The 25,235-nt window shown below is 41.3% G+C and overlaps 1 protein-coding gene across 1 annotated transcript in view; it reads right to left on the bottom strand.

Annotated features, from left to right (window-relative positions):
• CCDC158 (coiled-coil domain containing 158) overlaps window positions 1-25,235 on the bottom strand; it is a 66,469-nt gene that overhangs the window by 28,022 nt on the left and 13,212 nt on the right. Inside the window, 11 exon segments of the mRNA XM_062199209.1 lie at window positions 1,631-1,743; window positions 3,621-3,773; window positions 4,918-5,107; window positions 7,534-8,016; window positions 9,670-9,867; window positions 12,241-12,360; window positions 19,560-19,674; window positions 20,391-20,501; window positions 22,770-22,846; window positions 23,570-23,897; window positions 24,007-24,116. Of these exon segments, the coding sequence (XP_062055193.1) occupies window positions 1,631-1,743; window positions 3,621-3,773; window positions 4,918-5,107; window positions 7,534-8,016; window positions 9,670-9,867; window positions 12,241-12,360; window positions 19,560-19,674; window positions 20,391-20,501; window positions 22,770-22,846; window positions 23,570-23,897; window positions 24,007-24,116 (1,998 nt within the window).

The raw sequence follows: 25,235 nt of genomic DNA, 5'->3' as shown, positions 1-25,235 counted from the left end.
TAACAATTTGACACTCTTGTTTATGGCGTCAGTAACCTCCCTGGGCTCTAGTCATGAGTTGCCAAGGCTATGGAAGCCTTTAGGGTTCGCCGACTTCAATCTTAGATGAATCTTTTTTTAAAAAAAAGATTTATTTTACTTATTTGAAAGAGTTACAGAGAGAGGTAGAGCCGGGGGGGGGGGGGGGGAAGAGAGGGAGGGAGAGAGAGAGAGAGAGAGGTCTTCCATCCACTGCCTCACTCCCCAAATGACTACAATGGCCAGAGCTGAGCTGATCTGAAGCAAGGAGCCAGGAGCTTCCTCTGGGTCTCCCACATGGGTGCAGGGGCCCAAGGACTTGGGTCATCTTCTACTGCTTTCCCAGGCCACAGCAGAGCTGGATTGGAAGAGGAGCATCCAGGACTTAAACCAGCACCCACATGGGATGCTGGTGCTGCAGACTGGGGCTTTAATCCACTGTGCCACAGGACCAGCCCCAATGATCAGTCTTTTGAAAATACAAATGTGCTCCAAAATAATCAATATTAGGAAACACGTATAATATGTTATATTAGCATAACACAAATCTTATATTTCTCATTATGCGACGTATGTGTTCTTAGAAGTCACTACGCTGTGCAAGATTCTGGGTCACGGCTGGCGCCGCGGCTCACTAGGCTAATCCTCCGCCTTGCGGCGCCGGCACACCGGGTTCTAGTCCCGGTCGGGGCACCGATCCTGTCCTGGTTGCCCCTCTTCCAGGCCAGCTCTCTGCTGTGGCCAGGGAGTGCAGTGGAGGATGGCCCAAGTCCTTGGGCCCTGCACCCCATGGGAGATCAGGAGAAGCACCTGGCTCCTGGCTTCGGATCAGCGTGGTACGCCGGCCGCAGCGCGCTACCGCGGCGGCCATTGGAGGGTGAACCAACGGCAAAAGGAAGACCTTTCTCTCTGTCTCTCTCTACTGTCCACTCTGCCTGTCAAAAATAAAAAAAAAATAAAAAATAAAAAATAAAAAGATTCTGGGTCACATTATAGTGGAACTGACCATATGTAGTTTGTTTACAATCATTCCCTGCTTCTACCAAAAATGTCCTTTAGCTCATTTCTTAGCTCATTTCCTGCAATGAAAATACTAGCTATCTTAAGATCCTGCTCAAATGTTCCTTCATGAACTCAGCCTCTTTCTCTCCCTCAGAAATAAACCCTCAGCACCAGCACTGTGGTGTAGGAGGTTAAGCTGATGCCTGGGAAGCCAGCATCGCATATGGGTACCAGTTCCTGTCCCGGCTGCTCCACTTCTGATCCAGCTCCCTGCTAGCAGCCTGGGAAAGCAGCAGAAGATGGCCCAAGTACTGGGGACCCTGCTACCCATGTGGGAAACCCAGAAGAAGCTCCTGGCTTTGGCCTGGGCCAGCCCTAGCCACTGTAGCCATTTGGGGAGTGAACCAGCGAACAGAAGCTCGCTCGCTCTCTGTAACTCTTTAAAATAAATAAATAAATCTTGAAAAAGAAAGAAAGAAAGAAAGAGAGAGAGAGAGAAGCTCTCCTAGTTCCCTACTGCTCCTTGAACCTCTGCTGTGTGTGGTTGGGGCTTGCAGCATATTAATAGAGTGAGAACACTGGTTCCCCCACTATGAGGACAGAAACTCACCTTATTTGCATTTGTCATAGCCTCTTCCAAAAACTGTATCTTGCTCTGAAGAGCATCTATCTGACCTCTTTTGGCTGTGATTTGCTTTTGCATTCCCATTGCCACTTTCATAGCTATAGAGAAAAAAGGAAGCAAACTTTATTTAAAAAAATATATTTCTTTATTTATTTGAAAGGCAGCATTACACAGATAGGGACAGAGGTCTTGCATTCATAGGTTCACTCCCCAAATGGCTGCAGTGGCTGGAGCTGTTCTACAATGAAGTCAGGAGCCTGGAACCCCATCTAGATCTCCCACTTGGACGCAACAGTCCAAGTACTTGGGTCATCTTCCGCTGCCTTTCCAGGCACATTTGCAGGAAGCTGCATCGGACGTGAAGCAGGCGGGACTCGAACCAGCGCCCATACGGGATGCTGGCATCAATGGCAGCAGCTTAACCTTCTGTACCACAATGATGGCCCTTGCTTTTTTTTTTTTTTTTTACTTTTTTTTTTGACAGGCAGAGTGGACCGTGAGAGAGAGAGACAGAGAGAAAGGTCTTCCTTTTGCTGTTGGTTCACCCTCCAATGGCCGCCGCGACTGGCACGCTGCGACCGGCGCACCGCGCTGATCCGATGGCAGGAGCCAGTTGCTTATCCTGGTCTCCCATGGGGTGCAGGACCCAAGCACTTGGGCCATCCTCCACTGCACTCCCTGGCCACAGCAGAGAGCTGGCCTGGAAGAGTGGCAACCAGGACAGAATCTGGCGCCCCGACCGGGACTAGAACCTGGTGTGCCGGCGCCGCTAGGCGGAGGATTAGCCTGTTGAGCCACAGCGCCGGCCCCTTGCTTTTTTTTTTTAAAGTACCAAAACTTTGAGAAGCTACTGTAATTTGATGATTAAACTTTATGAGAAGGTGACAGATAAGATTCTCCAAGGCACCTGGCCAGTTTTCAAAGGAAAGATAACAAAAAGACATCTTCAGGTTTCACAATGTTGGGATATAACAATTTCTAGCAACTACTCAGAGGTTTTAAGCTGGGAAACATATGATGCTTTGTGGTTGCTTTGCCACTGGAACTAATCTCACTGACCATGATCAGTTGCTGTATTTCCAATAGAAACAATAATACTGATCAAATTCATACTTAGTATGAAGGACATACATACATAAAATTATAGTCACATAAAGAGCAATGTATACTATATTTTTACTAAAATGATTTTTCCAGAAACTTGAATTTAAAATACCACATAAGACCTCAACTATTAATGATGTTTTTAAAGATGCTGGTGGTATCACAAACTAAACAATTTTCATTCTCATGATTATATGTTTGGAGCTCACTACCGTATCAGTAGTCAAATTGTCAGCACAAGCATATATATGATGTGTGATAGGGTGAGAATGCTCTAGATGGGTACAAAGCACTGAATACTAAAGACATCGCAGGCCACTGAAAAGACATACGAAGGTAATCCTTGCTTAGAAACTCAAAGTTAGAAGACCCTCTGTTTTTTCTTAAGTCAGCTACGAAAAGAAGTTTGAAAATGCCACTCTTTGAGCCATGCCTGGCTACCACTTAGAGGTTACAATGAAAAGAGAAAGTGTACCATTAATTAAAAACAAATTACAGGTGGGAAATGGGCTCATCAGTGAAGAAGCTGGTGGGGATGCCTGTGTTCCACGTCACAGAGCCTGTGCTCTGAGTCCCCACTCTGCTTCTTACCCAGTGCCTCCTGGAGACAGCAGATTGTGGCTTAAGTAGTTGGGTCTCTGTTACCCATGTGTGGGACTTGGACTGAGTTCTGGGCTCCTAGTTTCAGCCTGGCCCAGCCCTAGCTATTGTGGGCACCTGGAGGGTAATGGAATATTTCTCTCCCTCCCTTTCCCCTATCTTTCCCTCTCTCTCTGTCATTATACCTTTCAAATCAAGAAATACACTAAACCTATTTTCATAAATCCTCATAAGAGCTAAAAACAGAAGACAAGCGTGTAACAGAGCATACCGTGACCATCAGATCCTTCCATGGACTTTAAAGTGTTTCTTGTTTGCTCAAGTTCAGATTGTGCAGATTTCAATTGCATCTTCAGTTTATTTGTAGTTGTTTCCATTTCTTCACTTTTGTTTCGAAAATTCCTCTTTAAGACTTCATAGTCCTCTATACCAGATGACAATAACGGTAGTTATTTTTTTTGTATTCCATTGGTATGAGGTATACTTTATTTGTAATTAGTGATCATAGAATTTCAGTGCTAGAAGAGAACTCGCTTAGTTATACCTTCATTCATTACACAAATTAGATGTACACACACACACTGTGTAGTAAATGCTCAGTAATCAAAGTGTGTGTGTGGCATGTTGTGTGCTTGTGCACATGTGAAGTACATGATACTGTACCACATCAATCATGAACCAGAGTGTTTCATGTTTTAATTTTAGACCTTGGATTTTTCCTTTCAATATTTTGCTAAGTCTATTTATACATGTTGCTTCACTATTAATTTTTAAGAAAACTTTTAATAAATATAAATTTTGAAAGTACAACTTTTGGATTGTAGCAGTTTTTCCCCTCATAACCCTCCCACCCACAAACCATCCCATCTCCTACTCCTTCTCCCATCCCATTCACATCAAGGTTCATTTTAACTTATCTTTATATACAGAAGATCAATTCAGTATATACTAAGTAAAGAGTTCAACAGTTTGCACCCACACACCACACAGAAACACAAAGTATAAAGTACTGTTTGAGTACTAGTTATACCGTTAATTCACATAGTACAACACATTAAGGACAGAGATCCTACATGGGGAGTAAGTGCACAGTGACTTCTGTTGTTGATTTAACAATTGACACTCTTATTTATGATGTCAGTAATCACCCGAGTCTCTTGTCATGAGTTGCCAAGGCTATGGAAGCCCCTTCACTATTAAACTTTAAATCATACTATTTGACTCAAAGGACTCAAAGTTTCAACTTCCATAAAAACAAAAATATTTATGCAAACAATATTGTTTACATTCTAGGAGCCTGGGATCTGGACACCTCACCCTTCTCTTTCGGAAACTCAGTTTAAGGTTTCCCAGGCTCTGAGGGTTGGCTGATACTAACAGTTAGTGAGTCTATGCTAAAATCAGGGAGAAGGATGAGGATTTCAGGCCATGAGTCGCTGCTCCGGGGCAGCACAACCACGTACCCTTGGGGTGGCAGATGAGACACCTTCTACAACTGTGCTAGAATCCACACTGGACTTCACAGGCGGCAACTGTACTTTTAGTAGAGTTGGATTGAAGCCACATACCTGAAAGGTTGTTTAATTCACTCCTACTGGTTTTCACTTCATTTAACAGCTGATCTCGCTCTTGTTTGATGTCCTTCACAGCCCGGAGCCGCTCAGAGCCTGCATTCACCAGCTTCACTTTTTCCAGCTCCAGGTCGCTCACCCTGGCCTCAAGCTCCCGAATCTTTGCATCCTTTTTATCTTTTAAAATCTAAGCACACAGCCAAATACAAAGGACAGAGAAAGGCAAAGATATGGACATAAATATAGTTACAAATACTCTATCGGCCGGCACCGCGGCTCACTAGGCTAATCCTCCGCCTGTGGCGCCGGCACCCTGGGTTCTAGTCCCGGTTGGGGTGCCGGATTCTGTCCCGGTTGCCCCTCTTCCAGGCCAGCTCTCTGCTGTGGCCCGGGAAGGCAGTGGAGGATGGCCCAAGTGCTTGGGCCCTGCACCCGCATGGGACACCAGGAGGAAGCACCTGGCTCCTGGCTTCGGATCGGTGCAGGGCGCCAGCCGTGGCAGCCATTTGGGGGGTGAACCAACAGAAGGAAGACCTTTCTCTCTGTCTCTCTCTCTCACTGTCTAACTCTGCCTGTCAAAAAAAAAAACAAAAAACAAATACTCTATCAGTATTACATCTATATAGAATATCTTTTCATTATTTCTCAGGACACTAAATTTATATTTATATAAAATTTATATTTTATTATAAAGTATACTAAGTGGGGGGAAAAGGAATATTTTCCTTTTCTTTTAATCTTGGAGTCAACTCCGAGTTTCATTTGCCACAACCCTTCCTTATGCTTATTCTATATTCATTCATTCAAAAAATATGCATTGAGCATCTGATTTATGGATGGCACTGTTTTACATAAGGGGATAGAGCAGCAGAGCTGGGGCTAGGACAAAGCAAGGGAGGCCCACAGCTGAGGGTCACCGACCTCAGCAACATGCTTGCCTGGCCTGGACAGCAGGAAACAGAACAGTGTTTTCCTTCTTATGTCCTTTAGTGAGAGGAGACAGACAACAAACAGTTTCTCTGTCAGGGGAGAGAAGTGACAAAAGAGTAAAAGCAGGTGAGAGGCAGAGAATGAAGTGAGACAGCTTACTACTTGAGATAAGCCAGAGTGCAGAAAAGAGCTAACTCGGGCCTGGCTGCCATCCTTAGAAAGCTCTACTCCAAGGGCTGGCCCTTGGCCGGTGTCTGGGAACCTGGATTTCAGACAGGTTCCCACCAGGCTAACGTGAAGCACGGCTCACTGTGCTGGAGTGTTCGCACAAGCCACGTGGTTTGCACCTGCTTTCTTCTGGAAGCCTGCAGTCTGGTCTAGATCCTTCCAAGCGAATGCCATTTGAAAAGAAATTTGCTTTCCTTGGTCATCAGATTATCCTCCCACATTAAGGCCTACTAACCTTAAATATAAAACCAGCCAATGCAGTTTGACTGTTAACAACACTTAAGTGTAGAGGCCACTGCTATATTTGAAATGCAAACAGCTTTTAGCTGTTTCAAAAAGGATCAGCTGGGGCTCTGGTCTTGTCTCTTTGCTCATTTGTGACGGGCTTGCTGAGCCACTCCAGGACCGCCAAGCTAACTCCAGCCGGCCTCACGGGGCAGGAGAGGGAGGGCCTTCCCAGAACAGCCCGACACATCACAGCTCAGGGCTGTGTCTGCCTCCTTTCCCTTGACTGCACTGTGGAGGGAAGAGGCTGCGCATGACAACTCCAGTTTTAAACTTACATTGTTTGCTTCTCTGTGAAACTCTTCTTTCCTTGAGGCTGCTCTAGCTCTGTATTTGGGAACTGAAAATGAGGTTTGACCTGGCCCAGCCCTAGCTGTTGGGGCCATTTGGGCTGTCATCCAGAAGATGGAAGAGCTCTCTCCCTCTGTAACTCTTCCAAATAAATAAAATAAATCTTTAAAAATAAAAAAGAGAGGGGGCCGCACTATGGCATAGTAAGTTAAGCCTCCACCTGTGGCACCATCCCATATGGGTGCTGGTTTGAGTCCTGGCTGTTTTTCATCTGATCCAGCTCTCTGCTAATGTTCCTGGGAAAGCAGTGGAAGATGGTCAAAGTCCTTGGGCCCATGTACCCATGTGGGAGACCCAGAAGAAGTTCCTGGCTCCTGGCTTCATATTGGCCCAGCACCAGCCACTGCAGCTATTTGGGAAGTGAACCAGTGGATAGAAGACCTCTCTCTCAGTCTCTCCCTCTGTCTATAACTCTGCCTCTCAAATAAGTAAATCTTAAAAAAGAAAGATTCAGGGAATAATCCAAAATTTTACAGCCTCTGAGAGGTGAGTTCAAACTTGGGTCTGTCTGGAGAGGGAGGCAACATTTACAACTATGAAATCTGGAAGGACCACTCGGAAAAGCTGCGTTTTCTAATTTTTTTTCTTTTACTTGTGATTCTGAACCATTTTTGGGCCATCACTGCTCTTGGAATCTGATAAAAGCCTGGATCCCCTCTCAGAAAAACACAAATACACATATAGACATAAATATTTTCAAATAAATACACGAGGGCTCACAGACACCAGGATCCAGTTTTCAGTCAACTAGTTCAGATTTGTTCATCGGGGGAAAAAAAGGAGTATTTTAGGAGCTAAACCACTCCAAATTCTACTGACCTTAAATTCCTGTAGCTCCAGTCTCCGGTCATTGATCTCCTTCTCAAGCTGAGCTTTTTCAACCTGCATAGCACCTGCAGTCCTGCCATGCTGGCCCACCAGCTGCGTCATGTTTTCAATCTGCTGTCGCAAAATCTCGATCACCTTGTCCTTCTCGGTCATCTGCAGCTTGAGGGCCTCACATTCTGTCTGCACGTTTCTGAGGTGGTCCCCTTCAGTTTTCAGGTGCTGGAGCTCCTGCAATTTCAAGTCTACCCGGGAGCGCAGCTTGGTGATCTCTGCATTGGTGGCCTCGATGGCTCTCTCCTTTTCCTGGAGGGAAGTAGTCAGGTCCGATACGGTCCTCTCAGAGCTCTCCAGGGTCATTTTTTTGGCTGTCAGCTCCTCCACCACTTTGCGGAGCATCTCCTTGGTGGATTCAAGTTGAGCAGTCAATGAGGACACTTTCTCTAGACTTTCGTTCTTTCCCTGAATTGCTGCCATCTGATTGTTAAGGAAAAGGGAATTCATGGATTTCAGAGGATAAGTATAGACAACCTTAAGAAATTTAACAAGCTAACTCAAAAGCATAAAATCATAAGTGGCATAATAGCTAGTTAGAATAACTCAAAAAAATTTTTTTAATTTATTTGAAAGGCAGAGTAGCAAACAGAGCAAAGACAGGGGTGTGAGGAGAGAGAGCTTCCATTTGCTGGTTCACTCCCCAAATAGCCGCAACAGGCTGGACCAGGCTGAAACCAGGATCCTGGAAATCTATACTGGTTTCCTGCATGGGTGACAGGAGCCCAAGCACTTGGGCCACCTTCTGTTGCCTTCCCAGTACATTAGCAAGGAGCCAGATCAGAAGTGAGGAAGCTGGGACCTGCACTCTGATAAGGTATGTTGGTATCGCGAATGGAGGCCTACCCTGCTGCACCTTAACACAAGCCCCTCAAACTGGTTTGCTATCAGAATCCTAGATCAACAGCATGTATAAGGCAGACAGACAAATGTTAACTGGACCAAGGTGGAGGGGACTTCCCTGTGATGGTTTCCAAGAGCGGGGAGCTTGGGAAGTTTCCTCTGAGGATGTCTGCTATTCCCCTTTAAACAGAGATAACACTGGTGATGGAGGGAAAGAGTAGCAGGAGTGAAGACAACGGCTTTTATTTTGCATTTTCTTCCTAGCATCTCCTTAATTCCACCCTAGGGAAAAATGAATAGTGGCTTTTTCCCATATTCATATTCTGTGGTCTTCACTTCCAACAGAGTGAGATTCAAACTCCAGTTGCTCCTTTCATCACGCTTCCTGCCCAAATTGGACCCGATAACAGGGAGAGGGCTTGCGTCGATCTAAGCCAGCTGTCCCGCTGATGTGCTTTCACATTCTGGGGTGCTTACAGTTATGTGGGATGCTTGTTGCCCTGCGGTAGTAAGTGGCAACAGAACCACCTCTAACACTGATGGTACACTGTTAAGAGGGCAGTCTACTTGGGGTGGCACAGTGGTGCAGTAGGCTAAGCTGCTGCTTGGAATGCCTGCATTCCATATGGGAGTGCCTGATTCCAATTCATTCAGCTTCCTGGTGATGTGCACACTGGGAGGCAGCAGTGGTGGCCCAAGTACTTGAATTCCTGCCACCCACACTGGAGACTTACATGGAGTTCCTGGCTCCTGGTTCAGCCTGGACTAGCCCTAGCTATTGTGAGCATTTGGGGAGTGAACCAGCAGATGGAACATACTTCTTTCTCTCTCTCTCTTAATCTCTCTCCCTTTCAAATAAGTAAACTTTTAAAAAGGAAAGCAGTCCACATTTTGCTACTGATGTCCTGAAATAGAACACCCATTAGTCTCTATCAGACTGGAGGGAAAGCAAGACACACCTACTGGAAATCTTCAACCCTACTGCCCCACGGATATCCTGACAAGTTTGATACTTTTCTGCAGTAGAAACAAGCATTATTATGTTACTAATTTCTAGTGAAAATGAAAAGCCAATTGGATAGGAGTTCGTTTTGGGACACTACACAAATGAGATAAAACCTAACGTGCTTGGCTTGATGAATGATCAGAAACACAGAAGGCAAAGCCAGTTTTTATACACTGCTTACAGAGTCCATGCCTCTGTTTAGGCCCAAACACGTGTGTGGCTCTGACCTGCCGCTCCATCTGGCCCTGGCACTCGCTCTTCATGGCCTTGAGCAGGGCTTCCAGCCGCTGCACCTCCATGTTGCGGTCGTCCAGCTCCCGCCGCAGGTGGTCGATGGTGATGCTGTTGCCCGTGTCTCGGTCCCACAGGCGCTTGTTCTGCTCCTTCTCCAGACTCAGCTCCTTCTCTCTCTTGTGCAGATCAGCCTAAAAGAGGCAAGAAACACTTTGTGCCCCTGATGCAAAATCACTAATGTAAAACTTTTGTTTTCCTTATGTCATCTGTGGACTTTTTATGTGATTCGCGGAATTTTGAGTTCAGAATCTGATTCCTTTATTGATGGTTGGATTAGGAGTGATTATTTCCTGGAAAAATAAGTTAACATTTTGCATACTTAAAATTCTGAGCATTATAGGTCAACCTCCAGAGACTAGACCTCAAAAAACATAGAAAACTACAGTAGACAGTAGATTTACAAGGTCATTCTGTTCTTAGTCTTCAATTTTCTAACAGACATCATGCTTCACATCAAATGTGCTTTTGTAGTAAGGATATGCTCAAAAACTTAAATAACTACAGTAGTTCAATCCATGCTTCAGAAATGGCAGAACAGTGGCCAATGCTAGGACTGGAGTAGCAGTTGGCTATGAAGAAAGTTACGTCACGGTCAGGGTCTACTATGAGCAAAAACTGTACATAGAGTAGGAGAAACGGAGACACAGTGCCCTCCAAAGGACTTCTCAGAGTGAAAGACACAGATCTGAGAGCTGCGAGTGTTTCATTAAAGGGACAGATCTAAGGCAGAGTAGAGTGAGTCTCAACTGAGGGATTAAAATGCCTCTGGATGACATTCGAGTTACATTTGAGTTGCACTTGAGAAAAGTGTGGAGGTGCAGAGATGAGGAGGGGGCAGGTGTGGTTTGCTAGGGGCAGTGGGAGAGAAAGGGCTGGAAAGGAAAGCAGAGGCCAGCTCAGGAACAGAGCCTTGAGAGGGAGGGACCATGACTTTAGAGGGAGTACTACTGAGCGGGTGAGTGACGTAATCGGGGCTGGATTTCAGAAAGATGAATGTGGCAGCATGTACAGGAAAGACTGGGAGAGGAGAAACCGGAGTTTCTAGGAACTAGAAAGGAGATGACAGCCTGCTCTGCGGGAAGGTACTGAGGAGCCACAGTGGTAACCATGAAAACTTGATCTGCAAGATTTTCAAATTAGGCCTGATAATGCTGAGAAATATGCAACACGTTCAGAAAAGAAGGTTCTCCTGAGGCTTACAGCTGTCCACACACGGCGGTCAGCTCTCCATCCGCCACACCTCCTGGAGCCCCTTGGGGGCCTGAGAGGGATGGCTGTACCAGTAACAAGCACCATGTTCTAGAACAGGGTTTGCTAGGGAGAGGAACTTATTCTGCTGTACCACTGACAGCACATCAAGGGGTACCTAAAGCTCTCAGCATGCAGCAGCTCTAAGAGGATCCTCACTAGTAGTTGTATTTCCTTAATCTGAAAATCCTAAATATTCTAAGAAAGATCTGAACATTTTTGAGCACCAGCATGATGTTACTAGTGGAAAACTCCACACCTGACTTCATGTGATGAATGGGTCACAGGCAAAACACAGATGCATTAAACATTTTGTGTGAAATTACCTTTGAGCTACGTGTAGAAGGTGCATTTCAAACATAAATGAATTTCATGTTTACACTTGGATCCCACCCCAGAGACAGCTTATTAGGTATATGCAAATAAATATTCCAGAACCTGAAAAATCCAAAGTCCAAACTACTTCTGGTCCCAAGTACTTAGGATCAGGGAAATTCTCAACCTGTGTCACAACACTATTGCCTTTTTCTTTGTAAAATAGTGTCCCCCAATCTTCCAGTAAGAATTTCTATATACAGAATTTGTATGTGTTCTCAATGTGATTTGGCTGTACAAGGAATGCCCTTAATGTGGCTTGAGTACGTAACTTTCAGCACCTAACTCAAAGTCTGCAGTGGTCTGTAGATCTCCTTTTTTTTTTTTTTTTTTTTTTTTAAGATTTATTTTATTTATTTGAAAGACAGAGTTACAGAGAGGTAGGGTCAGAGAGAGATCTTCCATTCCTCTGGCTCACTCCCCAAATGACTGCAATGGCCAGAGCTGAGCTGATCTGAAGCAAGGAGCCAGCTGATCTGAAGCAAGGAGCTTCCTCTGGGTCTCCCACATGGGTGCAGGGGCCCAAGGAATTGGGCCATCTTCCACTGCTTTCCCAGGCCATAGCAGAGAGTGGTATTGGAAAAGGAGCAGCTGGGACATGAACCAGAGCCCATATGGGATGCCGGCACTGCTGGCTGGGGCTTTAACCTGTTGCGCCACGGCACGGCTCGATCTCCTTATCTAACACCATAACAGCGCTGCTGAGAAAAAAAGAGGAAGTACACAGAATACCTTTATGTGCAAAACTTGAATAGGGTCTAGGATGGTCTATTGTGAGTGTGTACAAACACTTTGTACTATCTGCCCTTTTATAAATGAAACTAGCTTTGTGAAAACCTGCCTAGAATTAATCTCATCCATATCTGAGAGCACAGTCTTACCAACAGCTTTTGAAGTTGATCGTCCAGATTTCCGGACTCCTGACTGAACTGGTCACGTTCGGTGCGTGCTTCTGTTAGCTCTGAGCTGGCAAGGACTAGCTGCTTCTCCAGTTCCTCTATCTAAAAGGAAAACACAGATGCAGCAGTGAGACCATGTCAAGGCCACAGGAAATAGAGTCTTTGGAAAACAAAAGGCATTATTTGGGGATGCAAGTAAACGTTTACTGTGATATATTTTGCAAAAAAATTCTAGAATTAAGTGATCTATGCAGAATGTAGCCAGGGAAATTAGCCAAAATGAAATACTGAGTACTACTGGATTTGGGTACTGTCTATACACAAGTCTTTCTTTTCTGTGAACATATGTTCTCTAGTTTGAGAGTTATAGAATCTTGATTGGTATGAACACCATGCTACTGAGCATATACAAATAAACTATATTCTGCATACAACTGTATACAAAAGAACTGTATCAATTCAGAATATCAGTGTTAATAATAAAAGGAATTTGATATAAAAGAATAAAGGATAATAACAGTAGTAACTAACTACTGTTACATCATTTTATAGTAACTATTTGGAAAGGATGAGTGTATGTGCACACACACACACACGTTTGGACAATACACATATCGGACAACTGATTTTCCAATCCTCATTTTCTTCAACTACAAAACAGGGATAAGAGTTCCAATTTAAAGAACTGTTAAAAGTGTGTTTTCCTCTCAGGGCAGTTGTTTGATCTGTTTGAATAGGGAGAGAGATTTGTTCTTCTGTACCAACAGTACCAGCCAGGGGCACCAGACATTTCCTCTCCTCCATCTCCCAGCCTGCAGTAGCTCCAGCGGAGGACACAGGCTGCTGCACTGCTGACAGTGTTCATCCAGCTCTCCCCCTCTCGGAGCAGACTACAATCTCAGGCTATGCACACCTAGCTTTGGGCTTCAGCTGAGTCACACAATTAAGTAACAGATAAGATATTAAAATAATAAGAACATGTTGATACTTAGTGTCATATACTGATAGCCCATCTTTAACTGTGATATCTATAATACTATTTCATCATCCACTTTCCAGTAATGAGAAATCTACCATATCTGCATAAATGCAACATATGCCCTCTGACGTCTAAGGCATTTGCTTAGTGGGTTTCCAAATCCACTGTGTCAAGAATGAAAGTTGGTTTGGATATTGCACAATGATTAAATATTTTAAATGAGAGAATATATGACCAGGACAAATGACTTTCCACTTGATTTTTACTTTGACTTTCCTCTAAGATCTTCATTTATTAATTCAACACATATTAAAAAATACTATTCAAGGGTACTTCAAAAAGTTCATGGATGATGGAATTAAAAAGTTTATTTTGGGAAAAAGAAAAGAGTGAAATTTATGGAGAATTTTTTTTCATAATGTGCACTTTCCATGAGCTTTCTGAACCTCCTTTATATACATATATATATAAATACACAACTATCTCTGATAAATCAGCATAAGTGTATAACATTATCTATCTATCTATACACACATAGGTAACTTAAGAAGGCACTAATACAGTATTATTAGTTTCATGTTTATTGATATATAGTATCACAGCCTACAGAGATCAGAATAGACTAATATTTACAAGGATATATTTTTAAACTACTTTGTACTTGATTTTGTGTTATACATAAAAAAGTACTTCACAGAATTAGGTGCACATAATATTATAGGTTGCTAATTAAAGTGTTTTCCTAGAAAAAACAAACATAAACATTCAACATTTTAAGGCAAATAACGACCTGGGGAAAATGAATAAACAATACTGGTTGATGTAATGCTTTAGTTCTGTTATTAGCAGGAAGGACTAAGTCAGTACACATATGAAGAATACTTAGGGGAAGAACTACAAGCTTTTACTGTTATGTAGTTACGGTGTTCACTTGGCAAGGCATGGACAGACGAACGTGGTCAGAGGGGCAGTGGGGTCAGGCCCCAAAGAGGTAAGCACTCAGGTTCTGGTTTATGTTCTATCATACAGCCTCTTACTCTCAATGTTTTGCATAAATAATTTGAAAAAAGTATTGTAGGTGATCTCTTGTATATTCCTTTCAACTCTGTTCCTACTACTGTTTTTACACAAAAAGAACAATGTTGACAAAGCTGAAAAATCTATGTTTTTTACCTGCATTTTGAGCTATAACTTTCACATGTATACTTTCAATTGGAGTTAATCATTTAACATTTTCAATAAACTAAAACATTTTCTATTCATAGCCCGGCATAAGCTATTTCTATCCTTGGGTAAGGAAAGTATGTATATATGTGCTTTAAACTAAGATTTGCTATTTTATGTCTGTTTTTGCTTCTTAACCATTCTGGGCTGGGGAGATGGGGGAGGAAAAAGTAGAGAGACGCTGATCAATGGGTAACAAGACTAATGATAGGAGAAGTAAGTTCTGCTGTTTTACTGCATTTTAGGGTAACTAAATACTAAAAATGTATATTTTTGAAAAGCACAAAGGGATTTTTAATGTTTTAAATACAAACCAATGATAAATTGTTGGTGAGACACAGACATGCTTCCCCTGATTTAAACATTATAGATGGATATACAAGTATCAAATTATCCCACATTGTTCATAACAGATATAATTTTGTTTCAACTTTTAAAAGTAAATTAAAATTCCGAATGATTATCATAATATTAAACATTATGGCAGAATCTAGAAGACCCATTTGAAAGAAAAAAGAAAGAAAGAAAGAAGGAAAAAGAAGGAAGAGCCAAATCTCCTCTTTCCATGTGTTTATTGGGTATCAGAAGTTCCTCCAGTCCCCGCAGGAACACTGTTCCATAGTTGTCAGTACTGACTCAGCTGCTATAGCTCTGCTTTTACCTTTCACTTTTTTAGAGTAAAACCATTTATATTAATCAATCAAAAAGATAAATGGAGAGTGAAAGGGAAAACCATTGAAGCAGCAGCTGAGCTGATAACAGTTGTAAACACCTTAAGGAAAGCCTTTTTCAGTGTCCAGAATAAATACGGACATCTTTTTAGATAGCAGCACTGGTTTTCCCTTTCACCATCTATGAATCCCTTTTTGGTTTGGCTCACTGGACAAGTGAGTACTAGGATCGCATTCTAATCTCACACTGATTTTAGAGATATTATCAATCACACCAAATCATAGGGAGTTAGTTGACTTGTTTTTGGTGCTGTCTTTGCTTCTTCTGTGCTCAGGAAAACACAGCTATGGGGTCAAAGGGACGCTGCAGGTCAGCACAGAGGTGCACTGGTAGAACCAGGCAGAGGCTGGCACGGAATCTTCCTGCACAGTATATGGCTCCAGTCAGTGCTACTAAATCTTCACTTTTTGAGTATGAAGTTCAGCCCTCAATTGCTCTCAAAGTGGGACAAATAAACTTAGAATCAAGGTTGTGAGATATTTTTGTTGTCAAAAAGCGAAAGTTAAGAGGAAAGCTAAATCTACAGAGTCAATAGTGACAGCTTCTACTGGTCCAAATTCGTAAAGGGGAATTCTGGAGGTTCTCCTAAAATGGAAAGAGAAGAATAGAAAACAGCATTACAAGAAAACATGTTTGTCAGTTACTAAAGTTAACTCTACAATTTTCTTTGCAACACAATTTCTACTTTCACCAATATGAAACTACTTCTGTAATCTGAAGAGAAATATTATCCTCCTAACGAATTTTCTCTTAATTTATGCATTCCAGTTTGAAATGTTTCCTTTAGTTCTTATGATATCATCAATTTTTAAATAACTTTTCAAAGAAAGAATCTGATCTCTGGAGAAAATATTAATACTGTCCCTCATAAAATATGTTGATGTGTAGTATCAACACACCCCTTAAATTTCTTTTCACACGAATCTCACTTTTAATCACAGTAGTTACATATTATTTTATCTGAAGCTTTTACCCCTCTTATTATTTGGACAGTATATGCTAAAATGTACACTGAAGCAGTGGCGATAAATAGATTTTTATGGCTTTAACAGTAAGCAATATAAAGTCAAAGTATACGAAAATGAAAAAAATAAGAATATCAGTTCATTGCAATAAAGACATTTCATAACAATAAAGTTTTTTTATGACCTTAAAACAAAATCCTTATGGTTTTTTTTTTTTAAGATCTATTTTTATTTATTTGCAAGGCAGAGTTATAGAGAGAAGTAGAGACAGAGAGAGAGGTCTTCCATTCAATGGTTCACTCCCCGGATAGCTGCAACGGCCAGAGCTGCGCCAAACTGAAGCCAGGAGCCAGGAGCCAGGATCCAGGAGCTTCTTCTGGGTCTTCCACGTGGGTGCAGGGGCTCAAGGACTTGGGCCATCTTCTACTGCTATCCCAGGCCATAGCAGAGAGCTGGATCAGAAGTGGAGCAGCCAGGACTCGAACCGGCACCCATATGGGATGCCGGCACTGCAGGTGGCAGCTGGCCCAACACCAACAGCGCTGGCCCCAACACCAGCTGCTTTTAAATGGTCTTACTTCTGTTGGCTCACTCCTCAAATGGCCGCAATGGCTGGAGCTGTGCCAATCCCAAGCCAAGAGCTTCTTCCCAGTCTCTCAAGCGGGTGCAGGGGCCCAAGGATCTGGGCCATCTTCTACTGCTTTCCCAGGCCATAGCAGAGAGCTGGATCGGAACAGCAGCAGCCAGGACTAGAACCGGCACCTGTATGGGATGCCGGCACTTCAGGCCAGGGCTTTAATCTGCTGGGCCACAGTGCCAGCCCCAATCCTTATGGTTAATTTGCTTCATCTTCCCTCCCTGATTACAAAATGTATTAATGCCATTTTAGTCAAGTGTGACCATCATCTCCCAGTGTTCCCTGACTACAGTTAACCATCAACTAGGTGTCAACTCTATTAGATTCACGTTCCCATAACATAAATCTCAGTGACCTAGATTAAAATTACTTAAGCTGATATGCTCTCTTTATTTCTATGAACTGTTTACTATTTAAGATGCCAAAGTTCTTGTTGATTCACTATTTACATTGAGGGAAAATAAGACAATGAATATCATGTTTGTGTCTATGACTCCAAACCAGTCACATAAAAAATTTGCATTCACCAACACTCATGTTTCTACAATGCCAGTGAGATAAATGTTCATGAAAACTCGGAAACTAATTCTGTATTCATTAGAGGAAATTTCAGTACAATTTCCCACGATGCCCAGATTTAGAACATGTCAGAACAAATGCAAATCAGCAAACAATGGCTGAGACTTATGAAGGGATCATTTTCCCAAACAGTAGAGTGAAGAGCTACAACGACAAATCATGTAAGAAAACACAGGTGAGTTGGGATTTAGTATTTTGTGGCTTTTCAATGGTTTGTTAATAAACAACGAATATTTAATCTTCTCAAAATGAACATCAGTTCTTGTGTTAGGCTGTAATAGCTCTCCTACCCCCTCTCTCGCGGTCACTCTCACTGTCTACTCTCACTTCTGCCAAAATGCCTCCCTTCACTAAGCCCAAGTAGTAAGGCAGCCTCCCACTCCATGAAATCATGACCATCCTGCTGCCTGCAGGGTCATGTCATGACACTTCCGGGAGGCTTGGTCTGCCCAGGCAGAATGGACATTCCTGACAAGCAATCTTCAGGTGAAAAGCTCAGTTTGAGAAAGAAACCAGGACACAAGAAGCAGGCCTTAGGCAGAAAAGAGCAAATGTTCCCCTTTGGGCTTCTGTCTCTGGGGGCTAGTCGTTAAGCGGTCTAAGGCCCCTCAAGGTTGCTTGGAGAAGGTTGTGGTCGAAAAGACTGCTACAAGGATTTAGGCTAGGAGCTCTGCTAGGAGATTGACAGAGGCAGCAGTGCTATAGAAACTGCAACCTGCTGGCGAATCATGCATTCAATCCAGTGAGCTTCCAATCAGCACCTGAAGACAACAGAATGCAGCCAGCATCACATCTAACGGGGTTAATATTGTTTTGTGAAATTTGCTTCAGTTGCATGTGTGTACTGGATCACAGAACTTTATGTGTTTCATACTGTCGGTAGGGATCAAAATGACTGAAAGACACTGCTGCAGAGAACCCAAATCTATTACTGGGATTATACAGTTTCATGTTACTCTTTACTGCTTACACTTTAGTAAAGTTATGCCTAAATTTCATATCCCCGTCTTAGGGGGATAAAGATGGAAGTCTAGTTTTTATGTTTGAACCAAGGAGAGATAGCCCCCTCCTGTGGCAGCACCAAAATGACTGTGGCAATTAAAATGAACTACTCAAAGGATGGCAAATATCTGGAAGAATTAGTGCTGGCATATTCAATATTTTCCACATGCAGCTTTTTCCCCTTGTACTGTTACCCAGTAGAATTAATTTCACTTTATAAAGGGAATTAATTTCAATTTATACTCTTTTTAACCTACTGATTCAAATAGCTAAGGTGTGAGAAACTGACTAAAAGTATTGATTAGAACTGTACCTAAAATGCCTCTCATGACAATCTAAGGGTCTCTTATAGATAGAATGACTAAATATAGACTCAATTTTCAAACTGGGACACTTTGGAGAGAGGAGAAGTAGCATTCATGAAACAGGACACTGGGACAGCAGGTGGAAACTGATACCACCCAAGGCAGACAGTGAGGTGTGGATGCCCTTCTCCCAGGGAATGAGGAACACAAGCTCTTCTGAGTAGTGCCTCTTAGCTTATTCTTTGGAGTCTTTACTGTTTTACTAATGGTTAAATTTAACAAGAATCTAAGCTATGGATAAATGGTTTAGAATGGTACTAAACAACTTCTCTTCAGCTATAGGAAGTGAAAGAATAAAAAACAGGATGTTAAATGTTAACTCTGATTTGAAGGGGATTCTCATGATGAGAGATGGAAGACATTTTCCCAATTTTTATTTTTATTTAATTAGTTTCATTAATCTTAAGATTCATTCAATTTGCTAGAAACATGATTAAGGATTAGGAGTTGGAGTAAGAGAGAAAGCAGGCTTTAAAAACATAGAGTGGGGGTGGGGGAAATTAGCTGGTATGCAAGTGTCTGGCAAGGTCAATCCCTACACAAGTAATTCACATGCCCTATTTTTTCTTTTGGTTTTTTAGACCCTTTCTTCAAATACACAAAAATGTTTTTTAAGAATGAATTAATTTGACTACACAATTTAAAAATTCTCCATCTAAATTAAATAATTTAATGTCCTCTTTCTTACTCCAGCTTATAAACTGCTTTTAATTTGAAATTATTACTTTGATCCTCATTTTCAAGGAAATTACTAAAAATATAAAATCGATTCTGTGTATAATAGTCTCTGGAAACAGAGCAGAAAAACCTAAACTCACCTTGTCTTCATACATCCTTTTGGCTTCCCTTAATTCTGAACGTAGCTGAGAAACAGTGGATTCCAGATCACTGAGCTGACGCATATACATGGAATTTTGGTTTCTTGCTTGTTCTCTAAGAAGGGTTTAGAAGGGGAATAAAAACACATGGTAAACTAAGAATAGGTGTGAAACCTAATGGTACTCTAGCTTTTAGACACTAGTTCCTTTATATGGCAGTATTGGGTTAATAGTCTTGATTTTCTAAACTGCTTCTGAAAACTTCAGCTCAAATAATTAACTGTTGAAGCTGGATGATAGGTATTTAGGAGTTCAATTTTTTTGTGTGTATATATAATGCAAATGTCCAAGTAAAAAGTTTAACATATCAATTTAAATTATAAAATGTATATACATATATATATTTTATCTATACACATATATTAGAGTATTTCAAGAAGCTCATAGAATTGAAAGATAAGTTTATTTTGGTACAAAAATTTGTAATCCATATAGCTTTTTCATAATATGCATCTTCCATGAACTTTTTAAGGACTGCTTATATTATATATGTGTTTGCTATAGCCTATCAGTTGAAACGTGAACAATACTTAAAACAGCTAATCCCAGAAAGTCCAAATACTTGCAATAACACTTTTTATGTGGTTAGGTAATATTATCTATATGTTTAGTAGTAATTTTTCTATTCATTTTAGTGTCAGCATAGTTTTACATTCATACAGAATCAATTACTAAGCAATTTCTAAAAGATATTAGAATAGGAAACTAAGTAAATAATATCTAAGATGAAGGTAAATGACTACCAATTTCAAACCACCAGGACACACATACTGAATGATTTCCAGTTGGCTCTGGATACTATTGGCTTGGCTTCGAGCACTGCTAGCTTTCTCGGTAAGTCCTGTTATTTCAACTTCATGTTCACTTATTAACTGCTCAATCCTACAAAAAAGAATATAATGATCATTATTTGTTACAGAAGATATTACCTGACTATGAATTATTTTTAAAAAGCAATGATTTTCAACATTCTCAAATTTAATATTTTGCTTTGGCTTTATATAAGCTATTTGTTTTATAACAAGCATCTATAACAAGTCCAGAATCCTTTCTCTAAATCCTTTAGACAGCTAGGTTTTAGAATTCAGAATTTAAAAATGTTTACAATGGTAATAAATTTCAAGTATTATATATTATATGACACATCCACTGAATCTAGGGAAATACCCTATAAACTAAGCATATTGGAAATGCAACAATAAGCTTATAAATATTCCCACTAAACCATAAAGACTATAAAAAGCTTTACCTTAGCTTTTGCCAACAATTAAGTGACAAACACTCTCCCACTAACCCTACGTTAGCTGGCCCTCTTTGCCCTCTTTTCTACTAGGCCTTCACCTTGACCCACCATTCCGTGGTCAGCCCCAGCCCAGTCCACTCTTACCAAGAATCCTGCCAAGTCAATTTAGCTAGAATCTTCCCACACTTGATGTCTGCCAAATTCAACACTATGATATTTAAGACCTTACTCTGCCTTTAGCAAGAATCCCCCTGTGAGGAAACAGATGAACTAACAGGCAGTTAGGTCTGTCCTGGTCAGGATAAGGAAAAGGGAAATCTCTTTAAGAGGATGCAAAATGCTTGCTTCTCTGGAAAGTTACCTTTAGCAAGATGAAGGTGCCAAATTCCATGCTTGAGCTTCCAGTTTTATCACAAGAATAGCAAATAAGTAGTGGTTCTTACCCTTCTGAGTTTTGGTTTATCAAAACAGAAAGGAGAAGTTGCCAATCATACCTTTCTGATGACTTTTTGTTTTATCACAAGCAAGCTAGACAGGATAGACAGGATTACAAATCTAGCCTTTTGATGGGTTTTGTCCCCACCCTCTGATTGTTAGCTGCTGTTCTGTTTTTTTCCCCAAAAATTGTGCTTAAAAGACTCCACTTCCACCAACTCCTGGGGTCTGCCTCTCTGGAGCCTCTCTCCTGGCTGCTGCAACAGGAGGTTTCTGACAAATAAATCTTGCTTTGCTCATGGCCTTGTCTGCGTGGAAATTCTTCTTCCACATGAGGCAAGAAACAAGATCCCCTTTCTTCACTGTGCTTAAGACCCTTACCCTTGAAGTCTCAATAATTTTCCATCCACTGATTCCTCAAGCACTGACTTAACTAAAAATTTCCATTTGTCTTTAGCATATTGAGAACTGAGCTTAATGTCTCCTCTATCATAACTCAATGGCCAGAGTCTTGAATAAAATCCTTCTTACCACTTTAACAAGTGTCAGAAAATTTTTTCTTTTTTAAAAAATATTTAATAAAGATTTATTTATTTATTTGAAAGGCAGAGTTACAGAGAGGCAGAGGCAGAGGCAGAGAGAGAGAGAGAGAGAAAGTCTTCCCATTTGCTGGTTCACTCCCCAAATGGCTGCAATGGTCGGAGATGGGCTGGCCTGAAGCCAGGAGCCAGGAGCTTCTTCTGGGTCTCCCGCATGGGTGCAGGGGCCCAAGCACTTGGGCCATCTTCTACTACTTTCCCACACCATAGTAGAGAGCTGGATTGGAAGTGGAGCAGCCGGGACTCAAACCGGTGCCCATATGGGATGCCGGAACTGCAGGTGGAGGCTTTATCCACTATGCCACAGCACTAGCCCCCAATTTTTTTCTTTAACAGATGAATTTGTTGTGAAGTGATGAAAAAACTGTTTCAAAGCTTTTCAGATTTTGGAATTGCAGATGAGATACAACAAATAACATATATGACTTTTTATACCTCAGTCAAAAACTTATTGTTATAGTTTAAACACAATTTGGCTCTACAAACTCATGCAAACCCCATAGTCTCATGTTAATGCTTAAAAGATTAACACTAATGATCAATGGACTAAGGGTGGAGACTTAATCTAATAATGGCAGCCAGGAAGTGGGCTCAGGGGGAAGTCTTTAGGTCACAGGTAGCAGGCTTGCCCTTGGAAAGTAGTTCTCAAAAGAGGCTTGGTCATATAAGACAGTGCTGCCTGTGTCTCTCTGCTTCCTGGCTCACTACACATGATTCATACTTCTGCACGCTTTCTGCCCTCGTCAGATGCCAGACTAACGGGGTCATCCAATCTTGGAATGAGAGCCTCCAAAACTGTAAGCCAAAATGAACCTATCTTTCTTAGAAGTTCCTCTCAGGTATTCTAGTTATAGTGATGGCTGCAACACTCACCTATCTTGATGCTGTTGAAGAAGTAGTTCTATTTTGCTCTGTGATTCAGATTTCAGTGCTTCAAGCTGATCCTCTACCTGGTTTTTAAAAAGAGACATGATTTACATACTAATAAATCTAAAGCTTAGAGATTTTCAACTGAAGAGATGATTTGGAGAGATGCAAATAGATACAGTACAATCAAATACATTCTATGAGTATGTCTTCTTGGATCTTTTACTTTGAGCGTACACTCAATGAAGCTATACAGGTGAATCAAACTAGTTCTTATTAGGGGAGATTATATAAATAACTTCTGTTATTTCAGAGAACAAAAATGAGATCTTGGCTTACTTTTAAGAACTTTAAAATTATATCCTTAATAGTAATCTTAATTCATTTTAAAGCATTTAATTATTTGAGACAGGAAGGGGGGGGCAGAGGGAGAGAAGAGAGAGAAGCAGAGGGAGAGGTTAGAAGGGGGAGAACGGAAGGGGGAGAGGGGAAAGCAAAAGGGAGGAGGAGGGAGAAAGGAAGAGATGCATGCCCACAACAGCTGGGACAAAGCTAGGATCTGGGAACTCAATCCAGGTCTCCCATGGGAGTGACAGGAACCCAGATAATTGAACCATCATCCAACTCCTTGAGCGATCATCCTGCCTCCCAGGGTCTACATGAGCAGGAAGATGGAATCAGGAGCTGGAGCTAGGAATTGAACCCCGATAGTGTGATGTGGGACACAGGCATCCTAACCAGGCTAAATATCTACCATTCTTAAATGCATTTTAATATAAAATTAAAGTTGTGTTCTCACCACTTACTGGAAATATCCTCCCTTTAAGATAAGAAATCTCTGTGTCTAATTCTCTTAGAATTTTACTAATAGCTGAGCCCAAGCTGCGGAAGTGCATAGTAGATATGCTGTCGTGTTCATATATTTTCTTGCCTGAGGCTTCTTCAAAGTCAACTAGGATGGATCGGATTTCTTGAAGCACTCCTTCATGACTAAGCATCATTTTTCTCAGCTGCTCTATCTGTGTGTTGCTGTCTTTCAGCATGTCCTCCTTAAGGCATTTGGCAGCTTCAAGTTCATGAACTGTATTTTGAAGCTGATTTCTTAAATCCTCCTGGGATTGACTCTCCCTTCGTCTATGAAATAAGTGAAAGAAAAGAAATAATAGTGATAAAACTCATATTCATACAGTAGTTTTACTACAAATTGTAAAATTTTAAAATAATTTCAGTAACAAATGCCAACCTGATGTCAGCCATGGCATCTCTCTCCATTTGCATCTCCTGAAGTTTTGTTTGTAAGTCAATGACCGACTGTCTTAAGTAAAACTTTTGTTTGTCATGTAGTTCATTGCTCTTCAAAAGAAAAAAAAGAGCCATGCAAATTAATCTTCATTAGAAGAACACATTTCCTTATAGACAACAAATTCCTAAAGACTATGTTATTAATTTATTTTTATGTGTACAGCATTTCCTTTTCCCACAGCTGCAATTCTAATAATTTCTTACCTAGATTACTGAAATATTGTAACCAGTCTCCTTGTCTCAAACCTGGTTCCTATTTTAATCCATTTCTCTATTTTACAACAAATCTAAAATAAATCTGTCTCCTGGCTCAAAATGAAAATGGGAGTAAGTTTTGCTCCTTAAAATAGGAGAACTGGCTGAAATTTTGTATACAAAAATCTCAACCCACATCTCTTTCACCATAAAATACTTGGCAAAAAACACTACCACCTAAAAATCAAAGTGTTCTACTACAGAGACATTTACAGTGATTTCTAAGATCAGGCAGTGAGGGATTGCCCAGCATAATAATTGATGCCTTACCTAATCATACCAAAGAAAATCAAGTTCTGCTCATGAACAGAGAGTTTGACATCAGCTTTTCTATTGTCTCATCCTTGAGTATGAACAGAAAAACAAAAATCATTGAACCTGGAAGAAGATTCTAAAACAAAAAAACAGACTAAGATTAAACAAGCAAACACCTAGAAAAAAGATCCAGAGGAAACACAGACAGAAAATACAAGGAATGGAAGCACACTTCCCAAAAGTCGCAGTTGCAGGAAATTCCAGAGACGTTCAGCCATAAAACAGTGACAGGGTGCGCTGCCCAAGAAGTGAGCAGGGTAGAAGAGATCTTGAAAATTAAAAATATGGCTGCCAACTAAAACATTTAATTCAGTAGAAATGCTGAAGTCAAGAAAGTCTTCCAAAAGTAGAAAAAGCAGACAAAAATTTAAAAGTACAGGTAAGAGGTTTAGAGATTCAACATACGAAACAGAAATATGTGACTAGTACACACTTAATAAAGGGAAAACAGAGGAAGGAAACTGCTACAGAAAAGAACACAACTGCACTCCTCAAAAAAAAGATACAAATCTACAGGCCAAAGGGTCTACTGAGTCCCCAGCATAGTGAATGAAAAAACAAAAATCCATACTTAAGTATGTTATGGTGAATTTCAGTGAT

The sequence above is a fragment of the Lepus europaeus genome, chromosome 8, assembly GCF_033115175.1.
Source record: "Lepus europaeus isolate LE1 chromosome 8, mLepTim1.pri, whole genome shotgun sequence".
NCBI lineage: Eukaryota > Metazoa > Chordata > Mammalia > Lagomorpha > Leporidae > Lepus > Lepus europaeus.
This window is presented reverse-complemented; position numbering and strand designations above follow the sequence as displayed.